The 13,302-nt window shown below is 36.5% G+C and overlaps 1 protein-coding gene and 1 pseudogene across 1 annotated transcript; one reads left to right on the forward strand and one right to left on the reverse strand.

Moving 5' to 3' along the window:
• The first annotated feature begins 1,185 nt into the window (after positions 1 to 1,185).
• LOC103988793 (small ribosomal subunit protein uS17) lies at positions 1,186 to 4,283 on the forward strand. Its single transcript, XM_009407431.3, has 6 exons — positions 1,186 to 1,319; positions 1,821 to 1,861; positions 1,942 to 2,042; positions 3,036 to 3,180; positions 3,248 to 3,337; positions 3,985 to 4,283. Exons 1-6 carry the CDS (start codon positions 1,308 to 1,310, stop codon positions 4,076 to 4,078), a joined length of 483 nt encoding a protein of 160 aa, XP_009405706.1. The 5' UTR covers positions 1,186 to 1,307; the 3' UTR covers positions 4,079 to 4,283.
• A 147-nt stretch (positions 4,284 to 4,430) lies between these two features.
• Positions 4,431 to 12,963, reverse strand: LOC103988794 (exocyst complex component SEC6-like; annotated as a pseudogene).
• Between the last annotated feature and the right edge of the window lie 339 nt (positions 12,964 to 13,302).

The raw sequence follows: 13,302 nt of genomic DNA on the forward strand, positions 1-13,302 counted from the left end.
TTCTATTATTGTCACTTACTTACTCTGCAATTGCTTCACCTTCTCCTTACTTGGCTTTCATTATCTTTACGAACAAACACGCTTTCAAGCTATCTTCCTAGATCGGTTTTTATTTTAACGTACGAAGTTTTTTTTTAACTGACGTTTTTATCCGCTGCACTAATTCAACCCCCCCCCTCTTAGTGCTGACTCGATCCTAATACCAATAACCGGCTGTACTAGATTTTGAACTTTCAAACCTATAAGTCTAGCATCAAAGAGTGGAGTACTCATATAGGACATCCTTGGTGTCTCAAGTCTAAGGACCATATACACTATTGGGACTACGGAATCGTTATTTAACAATAAGGAATCATCAACCATCCAGTATTCCGTAAGCGGATCAATTAGTGAACTCATTCTCTAATGAGCACTTACACTGTATCCTTAGTATCCCCACATGAGCAGCTATGAGACCAGCTGCCTCCATCATATGGACGACTATACAACATACCAGTCTATCTTATTAACTCGATGTCCCTCTCGAGTAATTTATGATCAGAATTATTTATGGCTTGTGTTTAAAGGCGAATCGATCTTATTATCATGATTTCATCATGATCTGATTCTCATTATACAAATCCACGGACATCACAATATATATATGTAATAAGTAATATAAAATGATAAAAATATCAAAATATAACAAGAAAAAAAATGCTCATTACACATGCCATCACTCACGTGATTGACTTGCAATGCACCTATAACTAGCATCCTATGCCTCACCCACTGCGCCTACGACATAGTGGTCCAGCTCTCTTTCACTTCAGCCTTCGCCTCTCCTATCTTTGTCTCTCTGTCTTCATTCATCGCTACGGCCTCCATCATTTTCTTTTTCTCGATAAGATGTATCTTGACTCTTTTTTTAACTTAATTTTTTTTTAAATTTAAATTAAATATATTATTATATTAATAATTTATTATGAGTTAACATGAGTAAAATTTTTCGAATTAATATAATGGGTCTCACCGGATCAGATCCGTAGTAAACACGTCACCCAGAAATAGTTCTCGGACGATTCAGTCGATGGCATTTCGCCATCTCTCCGGTAGCCATCAGGTGCCGCACGAAAGGTCAAGCATCCATCGTACATCTATAGTCAGCGCGAATCTTGAAGCGTTCATTAGCCCCGGCTCAGCACCACCCGTCTCCACCGTATATAATAAACCCTTAGGGTTCACTCTCGGAGCCGTCCCGGCTGCTCCTTTCGTTCCGCCGTCGCGCTTGATCTCCTTGTCCAAGGAACCCACGTTGCTTATCGATCATGGCGGAACAGGTCAGCACCAGTCTTGCCTGGTTTCTTTTCTTCAAGTTCTCTGTTTTCCCATCTTTTTGTTGTTCCTCGTTTTCTTTCTCTGAATTCTCTTGGTTTGTGGAAGTCTCGGGCTAATCTTGTTATGATTCGAAGTCATTTCGTGGTACAAGGGAAGCGAAAAGGATTCTGGGGTTTGGAAAACGCTAGTTGGGCCGGGACGGTCGAACATTAGATCGTAGAGTTGCAGTTCTTGATATCTCTTCGTCGAGTGGATTAATCGATTATTATTTGATGTGAACTTTAGTAAAATTTTACGTTTACCGGTTGATATTGTGTCATGCGACATTTGAGGCCGTTTCGTGATGTGTAACCGCCTAAACATAATGTTACAAACTGCCAAAGATTAAGATCTTGCTTTTCTGATTGTGGTGATTGAAAAACCACGGTTTTCTAGTTTGAAGTATATTGCATGCTGGGATGCGACTTCCCTTCTTACTGATTCTTCAACGAAATTTTGTGCAGACGGAGAAGGCATTCCTTAAGCAGTCAAAAGTGTTTCTTTGGTAAGACAATGAGTTCCTAACGTCAAATATATTATGCGTTTGATTAGTGTTTGGGATCAATGATATAGTGGATATTGCAGCTCGAAGAAAACTGGAAAGGGGAAGAGGCCTGGCAAGGGTGGAAACAGATTTTGGAAAAGTATCGGGCTTGGGTTCAAGACCCCAAAAGAAGCTATTGAAGGTGGGAGATCTTGTTTCTCTTTTATTTTGGTGTTGATTTTGGATCGATATTTTATTCCTTTGAAAATGCAATTTTCATTGGACTAATCCGAAACATCTTGCTAATTATCTTGTGAATTATAGATTTGTGGGAGGCATCATATACGGTTGACTTGGAAACTAAGTGATTTTAAAATATTTTGTACTGTTAGTTGAATGTCATGTTGCATGCGGTGCACCATATGGTTAGTTTGGTTGGAACTTTATAAATATTTATAATAATCGCTTTTACATATTTCAGGGACCCATGGTTGATATCCCTGTTTAATTGATATACTTGAACCATATTATTGACTGTATAAGTTTATTCCTTTTAAATTAAATCTTTCAATTTAACAGTATCAAAAGTTTCAGTTTATTTGGTTCTTGCTCGTATTCTTGCTTGCTAACTAATGATATTTAATAGATTGTTTGGCATTTTTTTTTTCATCTTAATGACAAACGAATATATTGTAGGCATTTGGTTTTGATATTCTGTACTTGAATTTTCTTTGATGTCCATGGTTGTAATGGATTTGCTAAGGATATTTTTAGAACTATATATGATTGCTGCAGTTTTGTTTTAGATGATTCACTTCCTTTGTGTTTGTTCTTAGATTTGTTCCTCAGAAGTGTTGTTTTGCAACTTTAGTTACTGGCAGTAATATATATGGGTTGTCTCTGTTAGGGCGATCACATACTTTGTCCTGTTAGTTATATGCAAATAGATATGTTTTGATTTATTTTGGACATCATTTCATACTTACAAACTCAAGTTCGTCACTTGTTTCACCAATATTAATGTTCTATTTTGAGGAAAAAGTGGTAAAGATAATTTACAACTTTTGTTTATATCTACAAAAAATGAAGGTAGTATATGTCGATTGTCTCCTTGATACCTCAATTGTTTGCTTCAGCATGATTTGAGTTATAAAACACTGTTTCCAACATGAATGAATTGTGATTTTTGATGCAGGGACTTATATTGATAAGAAATGTCCATTCACTGGAAATGTATCAATTAGGGGCCGGATTTTAGCTGGTACATGCCATAGCGCCAAGATGAACAGAACCATCATAGTACGCAGAAACTATCTTCACTATGTGAAGAAATATCAAAGGCACGTGGTACCTTTTTGTTTATTTTTTCTGATGAAGATCAAATTTGAATTCTTTACTTTTTGATAGGTATGAGAAGCGGCACTCAAATATTGCTGCGCATATTTCTCCTTGCTTCCGAGTGAAGGAAGGTGATCACGTTATCATAGGCCAGTGCAGGTGAGCTTGTTTCTCAACTATAGACATGTCACCATAGGTCAGCAATATGGTTTTTTTCAATGCAGGCTTGGTTGTTTTTCTATTTTTAAAATTCCATGATGTTGGTCTTCATCAGAGTTAGCCTTAACAAAGCACTTTGATCATCCTATATGAACCCTTTTTTTCTATTTGATGAGTCCTACCATGGAGTTCAATTATATAATTGTTCTGATTGTTTTCCTAATGCAAAGGAAAAAAAAAAGGGATTGTTAAGCCAGTAGATAGCCAATGCTTATAATGGGACCTCCCTGTGACATGTTCCACATCTTCTTAAGAGCCATCTCTAGCTACCAATGTGCTTTTCAAAGCATTTGGGTGCCAGTGCTGTGGTTATTTGTAGACATCAAACCCTTGGCTACTGAAGCTTACAACTATCACCTGTTATCCAAAAACTTATAAAAATGATGTGGCTCGGTGCACGAGACATCAAACCCTTTCGCTCGAATGAAGATGAGCATACTATTTCAGTCAATGCCAACAAATTGTACTAAGGAAAATGGTGACAATTGCTTTTGGTCAGCATTGGAATTTTTGTTAAACTTATCCTGCACACAAACTTGAGACATAATCAATGAATCAAAGATTTTGACAGATTTCATCTTGTGCAGGCCATTGGCCAAGACTGTGACATTCAATGTGTTAAAAGTTATTCCAGCTGGATCAACAAGCGGAGGCGGAAAGAAGGCTTTTGCTGCAGTTTGAAGAATCTCATGCATTTTTGGTTGCCAACAAACAGGCCGGAGCTAGATAGAAGGAACTTTAATCTGGATGAACACTGTTGGGTTATTTTAGTTTAGAACTACTTATCGTTCTCTTTTTGCTGGAACCGTGCAAGGTTGATTGTTTAAATTCCTTTGGATAACTTGTGTTCTTAATTTCCATCAGATGGTAGCTCTTACTTTGATCAGATGGCCTTGTGTGTGTGTTGGTTCAGATTTCAGAAAGAAAAGAGTGAGGCAGTGATTGGTTCTGGCCGTAGGCTATTCTGGTGATCATCTCCATCAGAGATTCATTTGTACAAAAAAAAAAAAAAGACATACAAAAAATTGATACAATAAAAAAAAGGTTCATTTCTACTATTCCAAATCCTACATAGCATGTGTAAGACATCACACAACTAGCTACCAAGTTCAATAGCAACCACTTCGTTTGCTCAATTCGGGCATGTACTCGAAGTATGCTCACAGCTAATTTACTCCTAAAATGAAGATCAGGGAAATGAAGGTGACCAATCAAGGGATGCCGCATGTTGTGTCTAAAACCTTTGCCTTTTGCTTTAATTTACAATCGAGTAGACCTCCCTGCTTACAAACTAAAATCATTGCAAAGTAGATGCAAAATTACTCGAAAGAAAAGAATAAAAATCTATAACAGAACAACAGAGACTTGGGTAATGAATACAAGCATAAAGGGGCGGAGCATTCCCGAGCTTCAGGAAACGGCAGATGACGAAAGAGCCCTTGCGAGGGTTTGCTACTGACCGAGCTTCCTCCACAGTGAGCCTTTCAGGACAGCAAGACACTTTGACTTCACCGAAGACAAATCCTGCCTTTTGGAGGATTGCCGTCCACTAGTGAATTTTGGTATATTTCTTTGCCCTTATTGAAACCAACCCATCTCGACTCCTCAAACAATTGGCTTTTAAAAGGTTACAAGTTAAAACGAAAGCCACACAGTAAACACCGGCGAATTAAGCTTAAGGTCCATTCGGTTAAACTTTACTAGGACAATGAGCAATCAGGTAAAGATAAACTCATGCTACTAAAATACCTAATGTCCTTGCTAGTGTTTGTGTGTGCCGCTGACTGTCCTACAAGTAGTCTTTTCCTATTTGAGGTCCACTGGCCAACTTCATACCAATTTGTGATGATTTGATGTCCTCGTTGACTCGATTAATAATACTAAATGTTCCCAATAACATGATCCAACATGACTAATCCAAGTTCTGAGTAACAGCATCTAGCCAAACATCTCAACCCAAACCAATGATATAATATTATAAAAGAGCCAGATGACCAAGATGATGTAGAATAACTGAGCTAGAATGCAAGTTTGGTCAAGATAGGCTGCAACATGATGGACGGCCAGGACAAATAGACTGTGCTATAATAGGAAGCATAATATCAATTGAGAAAGCCAAATGATTCGTCCCACATTGCTTAGTGATAATAGGGTATTGCATATATTAGAGTGGCCCGTAACTTCAACAACTTAAGCTTTGAATTGTAATGATGGCTAACTAACTGCCATGTAGATGTTAAGACAAACCATCGGTTGATAGCAAACTCTACCCCTACAATACCTACCTCACTCATGAAGAACATATTTCAATGTGGTTTGCAATATCATATGCAGTATGCTTAGGTGAAATATAGACGTTTTTGGCTGTTAAACAATAAAATGTTTAAAAGCCATGAAAAACAGCAGCTGTACTGATGGAATATGATATGACTATTACCTCCTTGGCTTCCTTTCTTTGTATGCCCTCCCGCAATGCAACAAGTTTCTCAACAACTTCAGGCTGCAGAAAGATTATCAGCATATAAGTAAAATTGATACCTCGTTATGGAGGGCATAATTGAACCTTAATAACTCCCAACAACACTATAAACAACCTGTAAAGTGACCATGATAATTGCCTATACAGTAATAGCAACATGATTTATAAATGATTTGTTGAGAGAAATAACTACCGGGCAATCTGCTTGATGTTCAAGAATGTTTGTGTAAATAAAGGTAAAACTGTCCAAGCACTCAGCTGAACCAAGCTCCCTTAGGCCACTCAGAATCCTGACTCTGTTTTCAACTTTCTGCAACAAAACTGAAAGAACACTTAAGATGATAGGACGGGAACGTATGCACTCATAGAGAGGCAATTTATGATAAAATAAGATGACAGAAATAATAACTATACATCATAGTTTAATCTGCTACATGCATACATCGAAATATTCTACACAAATAAGCATTTTAAAATGGAAAAAATGTAAAAGAGACAAACTTCTACAAGGATACGTAATTAGAAGAGGAAATTAAAAGGATAAAGTTACTCACTCTTAAACTAAGTTGCTCCCTGAAAATATCCAATGGTACCTCTTCATCTAGTCTCATCCTCTCAATAGTTTCTTCCCTAATACAGTTTCTCTACACAGGAAAGACACATGGCACAGTACATTTAGCCTCGTACGCAACAAGCAATCTTACTGGAGAACATTGGTGCAGACCTGTGTAAGCAGATGATCAACATAAACCACTATTGTTTCTTCCAGGCAAGATTCAACAAATCTCCTGAATGATCTGTCTTCAATATACCTAAAGAAAAGACAAGTTTAGTCTTAAAGAACAGTCAACACAAGTACATTCTAATATCCTGTCAAATGTCAAATATAAACAGTTTATTTCTTGAAAAAGATGCTGCAATATTTTTGTGAGAGAAAAAGGAAGCAAAGCAAATGCCTGCTAGCTACATAATGGCTGCATGGGTGTTGTGTGATAAAATCCCTCTGCATTGACAGTCCTGTACTTAGGAAACAGTGACCAATAGCATCTAAGCAAAAAAGACTGACAAATTTTGTCCTGATGTGTTTTGATAATCACAGAAAGCGGAAAGATGGTTTACAAGGCAAACTAATTAGCATCAAGTAAAATTATACTAAAATTATTTTCTCACAATGAAGATCATGTGTATATGGTTATTCAATGAAGTTGAACATGTAAATTTAAATTAATAGTCAATTGACTTAGTATATATGTGCATAATAAGATCAGGAAAAGATTGGTTAAAGTAGATTATTCATGAAACAATATTAATAAGACAAAATGTGAAAGAAGTACATTGGGATACACTTAAATCCATGTTTACTGCAAAAGCAACTTAGAAAAATATTCAAGAACAAGGAAATTATAATTCCGCAATGTACATTACCGCAATAATCAGAAAAATAGAAAAGACATACATTTTGATGTCTCTGAAATAATCACCAAATGTCGCAATCAAATACTCGGTTCCCAGGCCCTCATACCAATCTGGAACCAACAAAATTGCAATAAGCACATCAATGGAGCAGAAGTAGGAGTCTTCACTAAAATATCAAAAAGATGATACAGAAATAGGCTCATAAAAAATGTCTAAGGAAACATCTTTTAATGGCATTGGATTGGCTGAAGATTCAGACAACTTAAGGACATATACTATTTGATCAAGTAATCTACACCACTAAATTATAGACAAATACATACAGTTTTAATAAAGGAATAAGATGACCTAAATATCAGACATGAGTCATTACGTTTGGTCAGGTTGAAGATTATAGAAGCTACTCTAAGATAAATGATGTGCTTGCCATATAAGCTACTCTACTTCATCATGCTATATGCAGGGGAAAATCAAATAATATGAAGGCCTAACAAGTAAAAATAAAGATGTAACAATTCAGTCATCGTTAAAGATACAATAAAAATAAAAAAACAGAAGTCCTTCAGTTTCCCAAAAATGATAGCCTACAAATCCACATACATGCCCTAAATGACTGTGATTATCGAGTTCCCTTGAGAAAAAAACATAAAACATTGACTTGCTGAAAAAAATGTTGAGGTTGCTGTTGGCTGCTGTTTGCCTTATAACTTTCCCATACCACCACCATATGTCACCTAGGCAGTAGAATAGTCACAGCACTACAGATGATGCCAGGCCTATGCTAAATTGTGTCAAGTCTGATGAAAGATTGGCAGCCAACATCTCCATGTAATCTTTGTCATGCATTGGCATGCCTGAAGCATTGAGTGCAGTGATATGAACCTCTGTATCATGTCAGTACTGCTCTTTAACAATGCAAACAGTGTGTCACATAGACCAAAAATTCACAAGTATTTTGATGAAGTAGATTAGTAAAAGTGAGATTGTATTATCGTAAAAAGAGGCTACCAAAAAGTACCATTCTGATAAAGTTTGACGAGTAACTCTTGCACACCTGGATCTTCAAATATTACATTAACAGTCTGAAGATAGCTTCCTGCATCATTTTCCATAAGAATGGCCCAAACTAGTAAAACACAGACACAACCTAGCAACTTTAATAGAAAGTATGCAATTAAAATAACAACCCAGGCATGTAATTGATTGAAAACAATAAAATGAATATGATCTGTAAATACTCATTCCCATTGCCCTTTTAGTTAAACATTACCTTCAAGAACCTTCAGCAATTAAATGAATAATACTTGCATATTCATCTTATATCATTTGGCCCCATCTACTTTCATTTAACCTCCTACTTATATCCTTTCAGAAAATTTAGTGCATATTCATCTTATATCACTTGGCCCAATACAAGGAGAGATCAAATAAATAGACTGGCTCAATTGGGTCTTCTGATGGTTCGAATCAAACTATTTGGTAACCATGGGAATGGTCTGATTTAGAATAACTTTAAATTACAAACAAAATAATATCCCAATCAAACCTCAACTGCTACTAAGATTGATGGACACCACCATGTCATGTTGTTTCGATGCTAGGATTGGAGACCACAGTGAAGAGGAAGGAAGACTAGAGGAGAGAAAAGGCTGAAGGATAAATAAGTATTAGTTCCATTGTTTTCATCAGGTCTCTCACCAAGGTTTTGCTCATAAGTGAGTGGTTCTACACACTTGAGACTTACAAACTGTGTGAGAAAAGGGTGAAAACGTTTAATCTCAGCTAAGCTTCAGTCCTTGTGCAATAGTGCCTAGTTGAGAAAAAATGAACAATGAATTAAATTCAGCCATCACTGTCTGTCTCTTGATTGCAAGCACAATAAATTACTGGATTCTCTTCCATGCACAAATGTGAACCATATCATCATTTTGTGAGAATTTTGGCACAATAATTTATTGAACCCATAAAAGGAGGTTGCTAATATTCTTCAATCATATTGTGGCACATATATTTGTTCACAGGTTGATGGATTAAACAATGGCAGGATTTACAGAATTCTTCCACCCAATTCTCATTAAAGATTTGTAGACTGCTGCACTACTAAGCTGTGCTCTATGATTTTCCAACTTTTTGTCCATATAGCCTCAAGAAGCATATTGTTAAGATCTCTAAATTATATGAACAATCAATAACAGTGCAACACTCAGATTTATCACCACATTATATTTAATTTTCATCCACCCTATAATAGTGACAAGTATTTCAGGTACAAATTTGCAAATCTATTTTCATTTTCTGACTAACAGTTAATTGACAAATTTTTTAACTATATCCATATTTTCATTTGTTTCACGGATACAAAGTATGAAGAAGCTATTCTTTCCCCTTTTCAATTTTTTTAACCGATTAAGCCTACAAAAATCACCAATGATCAAAATTTCATTATTGATGGAAATTAGCTAGAACAAATTGACTACATTACAATCAAGAAAATAATGTATTTGTTATTCAAGCAAATTCATAAATATTCAGAAGACTTCAACAAAATCCAGTACTGATTGATCCACTCTATCAGTGACAAGTTGTACAGCATAGCTTATCTAATGTATGCACTGATACCTTCAATATATACATGTGTGATCTAGATATTTAGAAAACCAAAATGTATAAAGAGTCATAAATGATAAAGGATCTGACAACCCAACGATGAGCAATTCCTTATAACATCCTTAACCAAGAATGGTAGACCCCATTAAGTAAAGTTTATCAAATTAACTCAAAATTTACAATGATTCAGAAAGATCCATATTGTCATGCCCCCTCAAATCGATAATATTAAATTTTTTCATCACAATCAATCCAGGATCCAAACTAACATTTGAGGACATTGAGAAACGTTCAGTCAAATGCACATCTATAAAACATGTACAGTTTATAATCATATATCACATCACTCGATAATTCACATTTATGGAAACCCAAGCCAACTTAACAAAACATTAAAAACACTTATAAATCCATAAGTTCAACAATTTATACAATCAGAACTCCAATCAATTACCATAATTTCTTATCATCATAAACTAAACATTTCAAAATTTCAAATGTGAGAGGTCTTTTAAAACTTTTACACGATATATTCATTCAGGTTCATCAACAACATTTCATTATATACAAAATATGCTTATACAATAATAACATAACAACCAACAAAACTTGCTCACAATTCTAAATAGCTCTCCATTGCCTCAGCCCAATACAAACATCTCAGAGAGTGACAAACTGACCTGAAAGATTTATATAGCTACAGAGTGAGCTAAAGCTCAGCAAGTGACAAAACATATCCAGAACGAAAAAGGATAGTTTCAAACAAACAAGGTATCACAATGCCAGGCAAAATACAAGAGATTCAAGAGTACCATCTCATTAGATACAGAATCACACTTGTCATTTCATTCAAAACATATTTGGTTCATAACAAATGAAGCACAGAGTAATTGGAGCATATCAATAGCATATGAAATGTTCCGGAGCATATCAATGGCGTATGGAACATTTCGAAGCATATCAATGACAAATGAAACATTTCGAAGCATATCAATAACAAATGAAATGTTTCGGAGCTTATCAATGGCGTATGAAATGTTTCGGAGCATATCAATGACAAATGGAACATTTCGGAACATATCAATGGCATATGAAATATTTCAAAGCGTATCAATGGCGTATGAACATTTCAGAGGCATAGGAAGCATTTCGGAACATATCAATAGCATATGAAATATTTCAGGCATATCAACGACATATGAACCATTTCCAAGCATATCAAAGAACAAATACGAAACATAAGCTCAAACGTCGTATTTGATGTTACATTCATATCATCCTTATCCAAAGCATGTATAGAAACACATAACCAAAGCTCTGGATATTATATCAAACATATAGAAGGTGCAATGGGACTACAGACAGAATGTGATTCATCCATTTCTGAATGACTACTAGACAGAAGTCTCCCACGTCTGGGAGCTCCATTCACCCAACCCACGTCTAGGTAAAGCCAGAAGGGGCCAGCAGAGCATCGTAGGCTCTATGCATAACTCCCTTTACCATTTCTGGCAAAGGTTCACAGTATCCCACAAATATCAGAGTATAAAAGGACAGTATGAATAATAAAATTAGCACATACCGAAAGCACATACGGAATAACGAAACGTACATGTGCCATTATGAGTCAATACGTTGCAAACATAATCTTTCACAAATGCATTCAAATTTGAAAGGGAATAAAGGCAAGAGTATACAAGGATTTTGGCACATATCGGAAGCACATGCGGAACAACGAAATATACATATGTCTATACGAAATAATGCGATACAATATAAGCTTTATATAAAAGGTTTCAAGAATACAAATAATTTAAGGACAAGAACATACAAGAATTCAAAGCAATAATATAAAGCGAATGCTAGATGAAATCAATTTCCAAAGGGAATAGAATAAGAATAGACGAAATCGACCAAAGCTCGATTTCTGGAAGAATTTGAGAGGTACATTGAACAAATGATTCAAACTATCAATTGTGCTCCAATTCACTCAAGAAATATATCATTGGAAAGATATTTCAATGTACTTTCAGATAAAATAAGCTTCATACGAATTGAACTTTCCAACAGAGAGTTACAATTAATTGGGTAACCAAAAGTCAGAGAACAAAATCTCTGTTTTGCAGAATTCATCAGGTCGATTTCAATAGAAAACTGGGTAGGTGTTTGGACTCCAAATCTTTCAATCCAAGTATCAAAAGAAAGATCTACGAGTCTAGTTTCCAATGAAATAAGTTTTTAATAAATCAGAGTTTCCAACAGGGACTTATAGGCAGTTCGGTATCAAAAGGTCAGAAGTTACGATCCTTGTTTTACAGAATCTACGGGGTTAAATGAAACAGAAATCTGGGTGAACAATTAGACTCCAAATTTATCAAACTTAGTATCAGAAGAAAGGTTTTCGAGTCTATATTCAGATCAAACCACTTTTATCGAAATTGGAACTTTGTGCAGGGATTTATAGCTAAACCAAGGTGGAAGGGTCAAAATCTCGAAAGTTTTCTATATTCAAATCGTTACGTCTAAACAAGAGATGTATCAAATGCAAAGCTATAATAATTCAAAGTTTTCATATTCAAGGCAAAAGCAAAGATAGAATTGCAGTAGAAAAGATCAAAACACTTGCAATAGGAAAGATCAGAATACTTGAAATAGGAAAGATCAGAACACTTGCAATAAGGAAGATCAGAACACTTGTAGTATAAAGGATCGAAACACTTGCAAAAGAAAAGGTTTAGGACACTTGCAATAGGAAAGATCAGAACACTTGCAATAAGGAAAGAACAAAACACTTGCAATAGGAAAGAACAGAACACTTGCCTTTCGAAGATTTTGATCTGAAGATCCGAAGAAGGTGTAAGCCCAAATCCTTCTTCTGCTTTCCCTCCGTCTCCTCAACCCTGTTCCGTCACAGTCGCAGCCGCAGCCCCTTCCACTGCGCTACTTCCTTTATCCCTTTTCTCGGTCCTTCTTTTTCTTTCCCAAACACAGCTGCCGAAGCCACCGCCGCTACCGCTGCCACAGTCACAGTCACAGCCGCAGCCGCAGCCATGGCCACAGCCATTCTCACAACCGCAGCCCCTTCCACTGCACTACTTTCTTCCTCCTCTTCTTTCGCAGACGCAGCTCCTGCAGTCGCAGCCGCCACAGCCGCAACCCCTTCTTTTTTTTTTTCCTTCTCTTTCCCAAACGGAGCTGCTGCAGCCACGCCGTTGCCGCCGCCGCAGCCGCGGCCACAGCCACCTTCCCCTCTTCCTCTTCTTCCCTCTCTTCTCCCTCTTCTTCTTCCTTTCCTTCTCTTCTTTCCCAGCTGCAACTGCCGCAGTCGCAGCCGCAGCCATGGCCGCAGCCTCTTCTTCCTCCCCTGCTCTTCTTCCTCTCCTTCTTCTCTTCCAGCTGCAGC

The sequence above is a fragment of the Musa acuminata genome, chromosome BXJ2-6, assembly GCF_036884655.1.
Source record: "Musa acuminata AAA Group cultivar baxijiao chromosome BXJ2-6, Cavendish_Baxijiao_AAA, whole genome shotgun sequence".
In the NCBI taxonomy this organism is placed as follows: Eukaryota; Viridiplantae; Streptophyta; class Magnoliopsida; order Zingiberales; family Musaceae; genus Musa; species Musa acuminata.